Source organism: Carassius carassius, chromosome 31, assembly GCF_963082965.1.
Source record: "Carassius carassius chromosome 31, fCarCar2.1, whole genome shotgun sequence".
NCBI classification, from domain to species: Eukaryota; Metazoa; Chordata; class Actinopteri; order Cypriniformes; family Cyprinidae; genus Carassius; species Carassius carassius.
In genome coordinates, this window is record NC_081785.1 from 2,781,598 (window position 1) to 2,796,074 (window position 14,477).

The 14,477-nt window shown below is 35.7% G+C and overlaps 1 protein-coding gene across 2 annotated transcripts in view; it reads left to right on the forward strand.

The window, feature by feature from the left end:
* LOC132111333 (A-kinase anchor protein 6-like) overlaps positions 1-14,477 on the forward strand; it is a 117,218-nt gene that overhangs the window by 92,729 nt on the left and 10,012 nt on the right. For both annotated transcript variants that reach the window (XM_059518540.1, XM_059518542.1), the window contains exons 10-11: positions 524-670; positions 5,903-6,157. In XM_059518540.1, the coding sequence (XP_059374523.1) occupies positions 524-670; positions 5,903-6,157 (402 nt within the window). The remainder of the gene's footprint in view (positions 1-523; positions 671-5,902; positions 6,158-14,477) is intronic.

Sequence of the window (14,477 nt, forward strand, 5' to 3'; positions counted from 1 at the left end):
AAACATGCACCATGTTTTTGATGGGAGATATTATAAAATTTCAACTAAATATTTATACACTGTTGTTATTTTTTTTAAAGGAATTTATACTTCAAAGTGCTAATTAATACTTTTTTCAGCAATGATGCATTAAATGGATAAAAAAAAACAGTGACAGTAAAGACATTTATAAGGTTACAAAAGATTTTAATTTCCAATAAATGCTTTCTATTTATCAAAGAATCCTTTAATCATAAAATATATAAAAAATCATGGTTCAATATCAAGATATAAAAAATATCATGGTTTTCAACATTGAGAAGACATGTTTCGAAATGAATGTTTGTGAAATTAGAATGATTTATGAAGGATCATGTGTCATTAAATTAAAACAGAAATAGTTATTTTAAAAATTCATATTTTTGATCAAATACAAAATATGCAGGACTTTTCTAAAAGGATTGTGATTTAGTTGTACTTAAAAGCATTCTTACAGTGCTGCTTGTGCTTTTCTCACGCTCTGACTGCTGTTTTGTTTCTGAAGGGGAACAGTGTTGAGATGTCCATGTGGCTTCCTAAGAAGACACAGCTTCTGGGCTGGTCTGAATCTCTGAAGAGGAGCGGCACTGAGCTTCCTGCTGACTTTGACCAGCGGCTGACGGCCCTCAGGAGCAAATGGGATCAACTCGAGGTTGGTCTCTCTCTGTTCAGCCTTCTAAATGAACATGACATGTTTTTTCGAATGCAACAAAGGAGTTATGAAACTTTAGAGTCTTGTTTGGGAAAATCGCTATTAAGAACCCAGAGCGTCACGTCAGTCAGGGGTCCCTTTGTGGAAAGAAAGTGCTTCCTCAAACACAGGTGAGTGTCACACCTTGAGACTGATCTCTCCTTGATCCTGAGCACCCCACTGAGATGAGAGGAAGCGGGTGGGTTGGGAAGATTTGGAGGAGAAAAGAGGATGAGAATGCAAGAAAAAGTTGGGAAAACATTGTGAGAATTAAAATGCAGCGTAAATACATCTTAAAACACTTTTGTTTGAAAGCGTCCTTTGCTTCAAATTGATATATGTCAAAGCTACCCTGTTTTACTAAGGCTTTTTAGTGCTCTTTTGAACTACTATGAAAAATTTCTCTCTTATGTTTCTGCTTAGTTACGTTAGCGTTTCTTCTATTTTAAGCCATGCACTTGTATAAACTACTTCCTTACTGGATATAATCCAACTCATTCAGCACGTTAATCCAAAGAGGCTTGCATGCATACACTGGGGGAAAAAATGATCTAAAAACTAAATTGTTAGTAAATGTAAACTATTATAAAGACATTTTAAGCAACACATTGAATTGATTTGAATTGAATGTAACATTTTGAAGTAGCAAGACTGAAATAGTATTTTCTCCAATAATGTTTCTGTTGAAGAGATTGGGAGTGAGAAAGATTTTTGTAAGAAATGTCTTAAAGAATAAATGACTATATTCAGTGAGGATAAATTACATTTGGATCATTCAATGTTAAATCAACCAAATTTCAAAAACCTTTCCAGCTCAGTTTTTTTTTATTTTGCTAATATTTTTTTTTCTGAAGAAAGATGAACATGTATAGTGATGAAAGCCAAAATCCTAAATGTCATGGATGAATATTTACTGAGTAATCCACAATTTTATAGAGGGGGGGTCAAAAAGGTCATTTTCATCTGAGATTCAGAGCCAAATTACAGGGGGATAAAAATGACTTCAGGAAGATGGCAGCATCATAATGTTGTGTTTTTCACAGAGATTGGTAGGTCTGTTAGTAAAATCTGTTGACTTTAGCAATATTTGTTGCATTATGTGCCAATGGTAACCATTCACAAATGGGGAAAGAGCACTTTTCAAGTTTTTCTCCATAGTTTGCATGCCTGTAACTCAAGAAATATTAGAGATATCTTAATGCCCTTTCAGATATTTGGTTTTAAAAATATTTTAAGTTTCCTTGTTATTGTGTAATTATACATTTAATTACTGAGTTATATTAATTAACTACATGTACTTACTATATGGTAAGGGTTAGGATTAGGGTTTGGCTTAGGGTTACTTGCATGTAATTATGCATAAATAATTGTTTTTATAATAGTAATTATATGTAACATGTGTAACAAGGATACACTAAAATAAAGCGTTACCCAACTTTGCTTTTGGCATCTTAATTTAGGGCAAGTTATTTACATTTTCGTTGGCTCAAGTTAAAAATATAAATGTGAATCATTACCCTACATCCTTCTTTTAACTGGATGAATGAAACATTTTGTCAGTGCTTTATCAAAACAATATGCATAGAACATTTCTGTGTGAGTGCTAAAAATGCACTGAAATGGACAAGTTGAAAAGCTCATCAAAGAATACAAACAAATAATCATGGTGCTCACAATCTTACAATTTTTACTATATATTTTTTTTTTTCAAATAATTACCGCCATTGGGGAATATCAGAGTCTTCTTTCAAAAACATTACTAAAATCTTTATACCACGAGCTCTAAATGACTCGTAGTAAAACTGATTAACCTCCTTAACTAGCTTAGACCATCTAATGATCATAAATAACCAGCTTCTTCATCAGAATCTACTTTTAGCAGCATTTTCCAGCAAGACAATCACAAGTTTTACTACTTCTAGTTTCACAGCTCTTCACAGTGGTATGATGCTAAATAATTTATCTTCACTAATAAAGAGTAAACACATACACCCACGTGGATATGCATCTGCAGTGCTCCTCAAGATTAGCATAACAGCCTTTGATCTGAAACATGAATTTATACGGAGAGTTTCGAAGTGTCAAACAACTCACTTCTTCCCTCCCGGTCGCAATCAAGCATTAATTAGAATTATCCAGAAAAGGAATATTCACCGGCGCTTGGCCACGGCAAACTTTCTGACTGGCGTGAGTGTGTGCGGTGAGTGGCGTTTCGTTAGGGCACGTGCGACAGGAATAAGGCGTCAGCGGTGCGTTGAGTTCAGTCTGAGCGCCGCTGCTCCCTGCACCGCGCATTATGCTGTCTCAATTGCATATTAAACAAGCCTATCAAGTCAGCCATTGGCATCTGCTGTGCTGACACAAATTGTGAATTAAATGAAATTGATGTCCCCTGTCGTATATATTTATGAAGACAGACCATTCTCTGAAGTATACTGCTTATGAAGAATTTATGATTGCAAACTGTTCCCGAACAAAATAAAGTGGCAATAAATTCCTGTTTTTGTGCCGCGTGACCCTCCAAGGGCATTGACTGCACTTCCCACCGAGACATTTGTTACTCAGAGAAAACAATGGCTATATCTGGATTCCACTGATGCCCGTCAAATCATCTGTATTCAGATGAGTGGTAAGGACAGAGACATAGAAAGAGAAAGGGATAAACAGCGACAGTAGAGAGATTCTGCTCTCTGTCCATGAAACTGGACTTTTGTGGGTTGATTGAATTGAATAGGTTGTGTTACACACTTTTGTAACAACTTTATTTTCCATCATCTCTATGACTCGCTGAATTGAACAGACTGTTTTTGTTACTGCATCTATATACTTTTATATGTAAATCGCTATTTGTATTATGATGTCATTCATTAGGGCTCTTTCCAAGGGTATGGAATAAGTATGTCTACTTATTCCATCGTTTTCCTAATTTGTTTCCCAAGTTTGACATTTGTTTTATTTATGTCTGTTGAAGCAATTCAGTAAGCAGTTTAAATAAGCATGAAAAAATCCTGGTTTTCCATTATATTAGAATATTGTCTAAAGCAGTAAAGTCAACATAAAACAGCATTTGCTATCCATTTTACCCATTCCAAAAAATTATGTATTTTAAAGTTAAGCAAGACATTTAACAGACAAAATGTACACTAATTTAAGATTATCATTATTATTATTATTTCCCATTATTATTATGAGTCCCATTCTCACCAAGTCTGCATTTATTTGATCAAACATATAATATTGTGGCTATTACTAACACTAACTGTTTTCTGTTTTAATATATTAAAATGTAATTTATTCCTGTGATGACAAATTACTCCAGTCTTTAGTATCACATGAAATCCTTCAGAAATGACCGCTCAATAAACATTTCTTATTATTATCAGTTTTGTAAACCTTTGTGTGCTTCATATTTTTTGCTATTGAAACTATCATACTTTTTTTCAGGATTCTATGAATAACATTTATTTAAAATAGTTGTCTTTTGTAACATTATAAATGTGTTTATTGTCACTTTTGATTGGTCTTGAGCATCCTTGCTGAATAAAAGTAATTTCTTTCTAACAAAAAAATAAAATGCAAACTGAGCAGTATATGCGGGGTGTGATTTTATCCACCAGGAGCTAATTGAATGGTATAAAGTGACTCTGTAAAAATAAAGACCAGCAAAACAAAAACAACACATTTTCATACTCTATGACCTCTAATGTCTCATAAAATCACTATGAGGTCTGATTTTGCCCAGCAGAAAACCTCAATATTTGTTTTCAGCCATTTTCACATTAAAGCTAAAATGTCCTCTGTCACTGAATCTAGCCCTTCGTTTTCTTTGCTATTAACACTGTGCTGACAAGGGAGGAACACAGATGTGTTAATAAAGAGAAGCTCTGGCTGGATGTGTGTGGCCAAACCCTGAGAACTTAATTGATGCCACATGCTGAAATAGCCACTTTGTTTGCAGTGTCATAATCACATCTGTTTCCATTCCAGCTTCTCAACACACGGATCACATAAAGGAAAGAACAATTACAGCAGCCACTGTGTGTATTAATTGGATAATGGTGTGTATTGTGTTTGCAATTGCCATCTCAGTATACAAGGTTCAACCTGTCTCTAAAAAGCGCATTTGCCAGGCAGGTGGAAATACACACAAAGAAACAGTGGCGCACAAACACACACACTCGTGCAGAGGCAGACTGCAGCTCAGCATGGTTCTCGCTTCTCTTGCTGTCACTCGGGGAAAATTGTTCAGCAGAGCCCATTTCGGAAATCATCTGTGTGTTTTTTGCGACTGATTGTTTGCTATTCAACAAACATTTGAATGTTGCTCTAAAATGCCACTTTGTGCGATGAGATTTTAACCCCTTCAGTCTCATCAGATGAAACAGCCTGTTATCAGACACTTCAGGCGTACAGCAGCCGGGTGGAAATGGCAATCATCACCACATCTCACTTCTTAATTAAACACAAATAATAGGGGTTAATCGCTGTTCACGTGTAAAGCAGTCTCATACATTTCAGTAAGCCTTGTGCACGAATGCATTTTGTCTTTAATTTGTTTGTATGTTTTGTGGGTCAACATTTCCTGGATGAATATTCATCAAAGTTTAAATGTGTTTGTGAAAAGACCATAAAATCATGGACCTCAAAGCCATGAATATGTAAATGTGACAGTGATTTCTATAAAAGCGGTTAATAGTTGTAAGCACTCTAACATTACTACTAACATTTTATTATTTACTAACATTTTATTTAATTGTATTTTTTATTTTTTAATGTTTTTATTCCTTTTTTGTGTTGTTTTATTGTATTTCATATTTTTTATTTGTATTGTTAAAAAAAAAAGTATATAATTTTTATTATTTCATTGTTTTAGGCTTTTTATATTTTTTTTATATATTTTTGTAACATGTAATATTTCAATAATCTTTATTATATTATATATTATATTATTGTTATTGTTTTATTAATTTTTTTGGTATCATACAGTTTGTATATGTATATAAGAACTTAATTTTTTTTTACAAGACCCCTATAAGATTTAGTCTGAATCTATACTATTTTAATCAAAATGCCATTTTCATGACAGTTGGTGTTACTATAGTAAAACTATGGTGAATTGGGATAACCAGTCATGTTTGTTTTTTGTTTGTCTTTATGGACTCTTGTGTGACATCACTGTTTGTGTCCAATCAGAAAATCCTGGCGGAGCATGTGGAGCCCAGTGTGGGCCAGCAGAGTCAGCGTGAACTTCTGTCTCCAGACACCAGTAGAATGGTGACCCAGCTGGAGAGCCGGATAAAGGAGTTAAAGAGCTGGCTGAGAGACACTGAGCTCTTCATCTTCAATCTGAATCTCAGACCAGACGCACAACAATGTGAGAGCGGTACTCAAGATGCTGATGACCCACAACACGACCCGCAGGCCACCAAACAGCTGCAGCACTTCAAGGTGGGTATGAAGAGCTGTGTCTCTATCTAGAGCTTTCTATCTAGAGTTTGTCATCTTAGCAAATACAATGGACTGCTGGCCTGTTTTACTACAGGTTCGGATCATCAGGAGTAACCTGGTGTTAAAACTGCCATTACTGCTCCACTAGTCATCAAATGGATTTGCAAAACTGATAACTGTTCTCAGACAGGTTTCCTGGTGTGGTAAGCCAAACATACAAACTGTCACCACTGTGGCCTCGAGCAACACACCAGGCTTTTCTCTGGATTTTAGCTCAAATAATGAGACTTTGAATCAGTTCACTAAGAAAATTTGAAAACAAAACAAATATGTGTGCATATTAATTATACTATCTTTAAATTAAGTTACACATGTTGTTATTATATTACATTTACATTTACAGCCTACATGGAATCTGGACCTGCAAAAAGCTTTACTGTTTTTAAATCCGATCGATTTCAGCCATTGAAAAACTCGTATTGGTCAACCACAAATGATCAGCAGCTAGCATAACACCTGTAAGCCTGCAGCTGTTCATTAACCATCATAAACTGTTGTAACACTTTTAGACTTTGCAGTGTAATACATGCTTAAACTAGAGTACATGACCGCATCATGTCAGGCAGTGTTTAGGATGTACACAGAAATGAAACTGCTTAGTCAAACTGCAGAGCGATCTCTAAAAAAAAACCTGCTTCATTTGAGCCGTGCTCCTTTAATAAATGCAGGGCAAAAAGCACACATCAAATCCCCTGACTGAAAATCTATATGAAATAATTATATGAGTTAAAATCCTGAGAAACAGCTTGGAGTATTAATCAAGACGTGTCAAAACACAGGTAGCGAGGCTGATTACATCCACCTGCTGAGTGACAAACAGAAGTGAGGAAAAGCTTTAAATATACACAGGGCTAAATGATCAGGAGGGGAAATAAGGCTGGCTTTCTCTTTTGATCAAAAGACACGCAGCCCAAAAGGCTCCCATTGATTTCTCAGGGGAAGTCTGGAGAAAATAATAATACGATGATTGTAAATATTTGTAAGTATGATTTATATGGACTGCCATTGCACTAAAAAGGAAGAATGAAAAATTAAAAAAAAGATAAAAATAATAATAATTATAATTATTATTATTATTATTATAAACCAGTACATGTCAGAAAGGGTCAGAGGTTTGAGATTGCCCCAGAATCTCGGCGTTTAGCAGTTTGGATCAATTCAATCCAGATTATTGAACCTCAGTTTATTCATGTTCTGTCTTGTGTCCATGTTCGGCTCGAGCTTCTGGAATGTGTGTCTGTTCAGTGTAGATCCCTGATGCCAATAAAAGACTAAAATATGTGTAAAAGGAGAGATAGTGAGACACTTATGAGTTATGAGAAACAGGTATGGTCACCCTTTAAAATGTCATCATAAAAATGTCCATCTTCCACTGAATAAAAAGCATTAAGTTCTTTACTTGCTAGGGGGTAGTGGAGACGTTTAAAATTAGACTCTATTGGATCTTAACCTTCTCTGGTCAGACGGTTCAGAGTGGTTGGCTGCCAATTTCACTTCTTTCATTAATAACTGTCTTCCCTTTAATAGTGTGCCTTCATGATATTAAAACCCCAGGGTTGGATATTTGCTGTCAGGGAGAAGAGAGATGATGGGAACCGTATGCCAGCTTCGGTCATTAGTTAACAATTGTTTTACCTACAGAAACTGTTGTATCCTGAGCTGGAAATCTGCAGATTTGTTATATCTATAAATAGAAGCTCTGTTTCAAAACCTAGTGAGCTTCCTACCTAGATGGCGTTTAAGGCCAGAATGTTATGCTTTCTTATATCGGATTTATTGTAAATAAGGTGTGCTTTTTACTACTGTTCAAAAAAGAAGATATCAGTACTTTTATTCAGCAAAAATGCATTACATTTATCAAAAGTGTCAGTAAAGATATTTATAATTTTACTAAAGATCTCTATTTCAAGCATATAACAATGAAGGATCATGTGACACTGAAGACTGGAGTAATGATGCTGAAAATTCAGCTTTGAATCACAGAAATAAATTACATATTAAACTATGTTTTAATAGAGAACAGTTATTTTAAATTATAATAATATTGAACGATATTTAGGTATTTATTATAAACTATTATCTCACTTGCATCCACAAATTTGAACAAATTTTCCTAAAGAACTATTCTTATCCATCCTTTCACTGCGAATAGTTCCTTAGGGAAATTCATTCAATATGGTGAGTGCAAGTGAGAGAAATGTGTATAATAAATATACTAATTTAAATATCTAAAAGTAATGAAAATTGATTCAATTAAAATGTTGTTAAAAATGGATTGTGCCATAGTTATTGTATACTCGAAGTAGAAAAAGTCACTATACCCGTACTAAACCACCGTCTTCGTCTCAGCTATTGTCGTCTGTTTTAGAGATCGCTGTGTCATTTCAAGCAGCACTGGGAGCCTTTTCAAAAACACCTCCAATTCCAAACCACATTCCTATTAAAGGAATTTCACAGGAGAATTAGACTAAATGAAAGCCAGACCGAATATCTGCAGCAGCGTTTGAGTCCATCTCCACATCTATCGCCGGCACCTTTGATCAGCTCGTCGCAGCGTGGGGCCCCGGGGCCTCATCCTCCGGGTCCCGTCCAGCTGATTGAATGTGACGGCGCAGATATAATATCAATACTTTCTCCATGATTTGAAATAAGGAACTCCTGTTTTTTGGCAGGTGCTAACCGCATTAAGTCAGTTTTGGGACGGGTGTGCGAGAACGGCAAATGCAGAGTTAGCGTCTCATCAGCGAGTAATGGGGAGCAGACAGGTGACAGGCCTGTTCATTACACACAATCGACTGGCCGCACACACACACTTGCATGCATAGAGTCGTATTTTTCATTATACGTCCATGCCGCTTGCTTTCATTTACAGGCACTAATGAGAAAATGTCCCCATTGATGGCAGCGTTATCACTTTGCTGCCATTTGTTTGCTTTAGCGTGGTAAAGATGACGTCTGCGTTCGTAACACATTAGTCTCATTTTGAAACACTGTCAGTTTTCTATCTTAAAGGAGGAAAATAATTAAAAATAAGCATTCTTTAACAACAAGCTTTGTGGAAGGTCACTGACAGCACGACTCAAACCAGTGCATTTCAGACTTGGTTAATTTAGATGTATTTGAAATAACGAACACGTCAAGTAGAATGCAAAACAGGATCCTTCATCGTGATCTTTTTTTCCTGTATTATATGACTAGCATCAGCCTGCTGACATCGAATTTCAGTTGGTTAGGTTTGCTTTTATTGTCTATCTGCTCACTGCGGTACAATTTCTCTCTATTAGCATGTCGCGGGAACGAAGCATCGACTGACAGCCGTTGATGAAACTCGAGCCAGTCGAGCCGAGGGGACGTGTCTGGGAACAAATGGCCAACATGAATTCGTTATACTCATTTGCGATAACAAGTGCTTGTGGTTTTAATTGACTTAATCAACAAATAGAATTAATCAGAGATTTCTAATGAATGGTAATTGATTGAATATCCACTGGGTCACTGTCAGAGATTTGGGGCTCCGCTCCTCAATCTGGCCGAGATTAATTGAAAATGTTAAAATTGCAGTGGCTGTAAAGAGCGAGATGAAGTGTGCGCTCGTTTTCCCGGCGGAGAACGGGAAACAAATACCCCCAAAAACAAAAGAGCAGAGTCTGTCGTCTGGCTTTTTTCAATCCTCCGGAAAGCGCGTCAGCACCGGTGCATGCGTCATTTAAACTCTTCTCATGCTTAAGTCGCACCCAAAAAAAATGTCAGAATATCATAAGGCTTAGGTTTTAATGAAATTAGGTGTAAGGGAGAGATGGGGAATTGGAGTTTAAAGGCTTTAGGCTGCATCTGGAAGGAGGCACGGTCTGCTCTCATTTTGTGCTGAATAAAGAGATAAGCAGTTTTTTGGAGGAACACACTTGGGAGGTCTGTGTAATACACATGCATCTTCACGGCTCGGCTCTCCGCCTCAGGTGTGATTACAGACTCTGATAGCAAGAGACCTGTAGATTAATACTGTACACCAGATGGATTTAGCCACGCGATAACAGCCAGGGGAGTGAGACGAGAGAATAGTCGCACTGCCGTTCTGGAGATTGTGTTAGCACCTAAGAACGATGCCAGGCGGCTGATCCTCTGATAGCTTTATTAAAAAACACCTGATAGATGATGGGTCTGCAATCTCGTATGTTCTAACAGTGGATGGACAGCTGAAGGGTAGCTTTTTATGTTTTGTTTCACAAAATACTCCCCAGGGGCCATTTTATTGCCCAGTTCTGAAGCACAGTGTGAAGTTGTTTTGTGTAGCCAGACCTGCACACTGACGGCAGAAGGTCTGGAACCCATGGCAGCTTTCTTTGGCCAAGGCTCGCCCATGAGGCCTTTTGATGGACATGTTAAACAACCAATCACAATTCGTCTCATTTAGCATCACGTTTCAGGGTGTGGAAATGGCGCCACAATAACAGACCGGTGTGTAAAACTCTCGGACGAATTAAGGAACATTCCAGTTTTTTTTTTTTAAATAGGCTCATTTTCCAACTCCCTTAGAGTTAAACAGTTGAGTTTTACCATTTTCGAATCCATTCAACTGATCTCAGGGTCTGGCAGAAGCACTTTTAGCTTAGCTTAGCATGGATCATTGAATCTGATTAGTCCTTTAGCATCTTGCTCAAAAATGACCAAAGAGTTTCTATATTTTTCCTCTGCGAACTTTAGATATTTTACATGCTTTTGAGAATCAAGCGTTTAGTTGATCCTGATAAGTGCTCATCGTCACAGTTGTAAACACAACTGCTTTCTTCTTTTGTGAGGGGGTTTGGCGGCATGGCATCTTTGTTTCTAGGCGAAACGTCAAAGAACACGACACACACGACTCCCGGAAATCCTTTATAATTCAACCAATCTGATGATGACTTCAAAACACCTGAAGTGTTTCCACTTTTGTGTGCCGTATACATCAGACGTTCAGCCAACAGTCAGCATTAGCTTCTTCTGCTTTTCTTAGTGATGTATAATTCCAGTTTATCAGGAAGTGACGATTTTGTTCACCTTGACACATTGGATTGAAAAGGTGCTTGTTCACAAATGTTTTGTGCGATATTCCAATTTTGCGCATAAGATAAATTCACAACTTTGGATGGAAACCCGGCTATTGTTAGTTTCAGTTTATTTAGTTTTTATTAAATGTAATCTTTATACTTTCTAAGCCGCCAGAGTTCATGTGTTGATTTGTATTATTAATTACATTTCTTTTTCAAATTTAGTTTTATTGATGTCTAGAGACATTTTTATTTGTAATGTAGGTTGGTTGTAAAAAATTTAAATATATCATGCATCAAAATCTACTGTCTATAATTATTAATTATACGCAGTGTTGGGGGTAATGCATTACAAGTAACGCGAGTTACGTAATCAGATTACTTTTTTCAAGTAACTAGTAAAGTAACGCATTACTTTTTAATTTACAAGAAAATATCTGAGTTACTTTTTCAAAAAAGTAACGCCATTTACTTTGTATTCCCATTTTTTGACTGACAAGCCTCCTGTTCCCATATTGGGAGAAATCGGAAGTATGGAGGCGTTGTGTGCGCTGTGTGAACATGTTACTGTAGTTCTAGACTAAATGTGAATGTGCATTAATTCATCCCACTCACAAAAAAACAAAAAACAAAACAGATTTAGTATTCATCAAAATTAATCAAAACAGTGAAATGCAAACTCAGAATATGACGCAAACCTGCTATAACTTAATATATTAAATAACACAAAATGTATCTATTCCCATTTTATTAACAGTGTCTTTGCTGCTGAACTTTAATGATCCAGTTCAACCATACTAATAATTAAAAAATGACTTAGTTAGATAAACTAACAATTGTGCTTCATTGTTTTTTTTTTATTGCTGAAGAGTGTTGAACCTACTTCTCCTGTGTTCTACTGTACAGACGTGAATTTACTTTTCCTTCAGCCTGAGGTTTATTCATTACACTTTTTGGTGTGAAAGGGCTTTTACATTTGCTATAAATAGAACTTCTTATATTAAAAACAATCAAGCCCTGCTCATATTTAAAAAGTAACGTGAAAGTAACGCAAAAGTAATGTAACACATTACTTTCCATATAAAGTAACTAAGTAACGTATTTAGTTACTTTTTTAGGGAGTAACGCAATATTGTAAGGCATTACTTTTAAAAGTAACTTTCCCCAACACTGATTAAATGTTATGTTAGTTAATTACATTCTGATTTATTTTGGTTACTTTGGCATGGAAATATATTTTCAATTAGTAATTGTTTTTCCAAATCATTCAGTATCCATTTTAGTTTTTGTTAATGATAATAATGCTGATATGAAAAAGCAATTCTTCTGCAAGGTCTGTAGTTTATAGGTCTAATTGTTGGTTATTTGAAATTGCTTACTGCATTTATTATAGTATTTACAGTCTCTGTTGTGCATTGGCTTTGAATGCAAATGTGAATTCCGAGGTTTGAGTCAGAAACGGGAATATTTGACTATAGTAAGTGTCTGGAGTTTTAAACTGTTTTAATGTGGGAAGCAGTTCAGGTCATTGGTTTTTGAGAGAATTTGATGAGAAACTTTGCATTTGTATGAAGATGTCTGCACATGACATGAATGAGGCACCAGGGCCCACTGCCTCCCACCCCCATTTTTATTTTTTTCAGTTTTTTGTGCATATATTGTAACCTGATACTAGAGGCTGAACGACATCTACAAGTCTAACTTTGACTGAAATTAGCTATTTTGCCATAAAATATTTGCATTTGTCTTTAAGGGTAACAGTACAGAGGCCACTACATTTCCAAGACACTGTATGCCATTAAAAAATAGTGCCCATTTGAAGGCCAGTTTTCCATCACCTCACACGTTTCTATCTGTCAAAGTTTTAACTTTTGTGCATGATAACTCTATCAGCATGTCCGCTCCTCGGCCTTCTCTCCAGCATGCTGCCATTGCATTTTACAGTCTCATTACCTGTTTAAAAGACACGGGAGAGGGAAATATGCTAAAACAGAGGAGCGAAGCACTCCAGGAAAAATAAAATCCAATTTAAATGTAATGGTGAAATGTAATGGTGTTTAATATTTATTGAAAAATGTACAGAAAATGTAAGGCAGTGCTTTTCGGGGCTGGCGGGATTTGCATAAATTGTTGTCTGAATGTTTTCGTCCCATAATGCACATGGAGTAGCACCGTCTCTTCGCAGAGCTGTCGCTGCATTTTTAAAGGGGGTTTTGGTTCAGGTTACAGAGTATCAGAATACCTTCAGCACCTCCAAAATGTGTGTATGTGGTCTTTCTTTGGGACAGTCTGTGATTTACACGCTTCTGACATGCTGAATTGTTGTGGAGACCTCATCAAGCGCACCGGAGTCTCTTTCTCTCTCAATGTGATTCCATCTCTCTCTTTCTCTTCATTCACTATGTTCATTCACGGAAACTCTGAGTGGCTCTGAGGTGCAGTGAGTTCACATGCATGGATAGCAATAAACCCTGTGTTGCAGTTGTGGCAAATGATGGAGAATAGTTCATTGAAAGTCATTTTTATAGACTGTACTATATTTTTTGTAGCTCAGCTTTTTTGTGTGGCAACAGGTGTTGTGTTGTTATTCTCACTATTTTTGTTACTTTGTATTGTATATTAGACCTTATAATAAGTCTTATGTAACTGTTTTTAAATGTGTCTCTTTCCATTTTTAAAGTAACTCTGAAAGTCTGATTCATTTTAGTGATTTGTTTCATTTTAGTCTATTTGTTTGATTGTTTTTTATAAAAGTTAGTAATGTTCCTAGAAGTCCCAGAGCAGCATTCTGCATTCTCTTTTTTAAGTATTCAGTAATAGTAAAATATTTTTTTAAGTGAATATCTGCATCATTAGTTTCAAACAGAATTGAAAATTTTTTTTTATATATATATATATATATACATTTTATAAATAAATCATAAAAAATTCATTTTAGCAAATTGTTTAATTTGTGTCAATGAACCGGCTATAAAAAAAAATATTATTCACTGATTCATTTGAGTCAATTAATCGAATCAAGTTTTCCGAGAAGTCCCTGCACAGCATTAATTTGATAATTTTGTAGCAAAACTTACTTTTATATAACTTTTATCTTACTTTTTATCCCTTTTTTGTATTCATCTCTAGCACTGTTTTAGATTTATTATTTAGGCTTTTAAATACAGCATTTTATCAATGTTTCAATTTCTATCAATTAGAGTATTTCTTAGTCTTATTTTTTGAACAGCATTTGA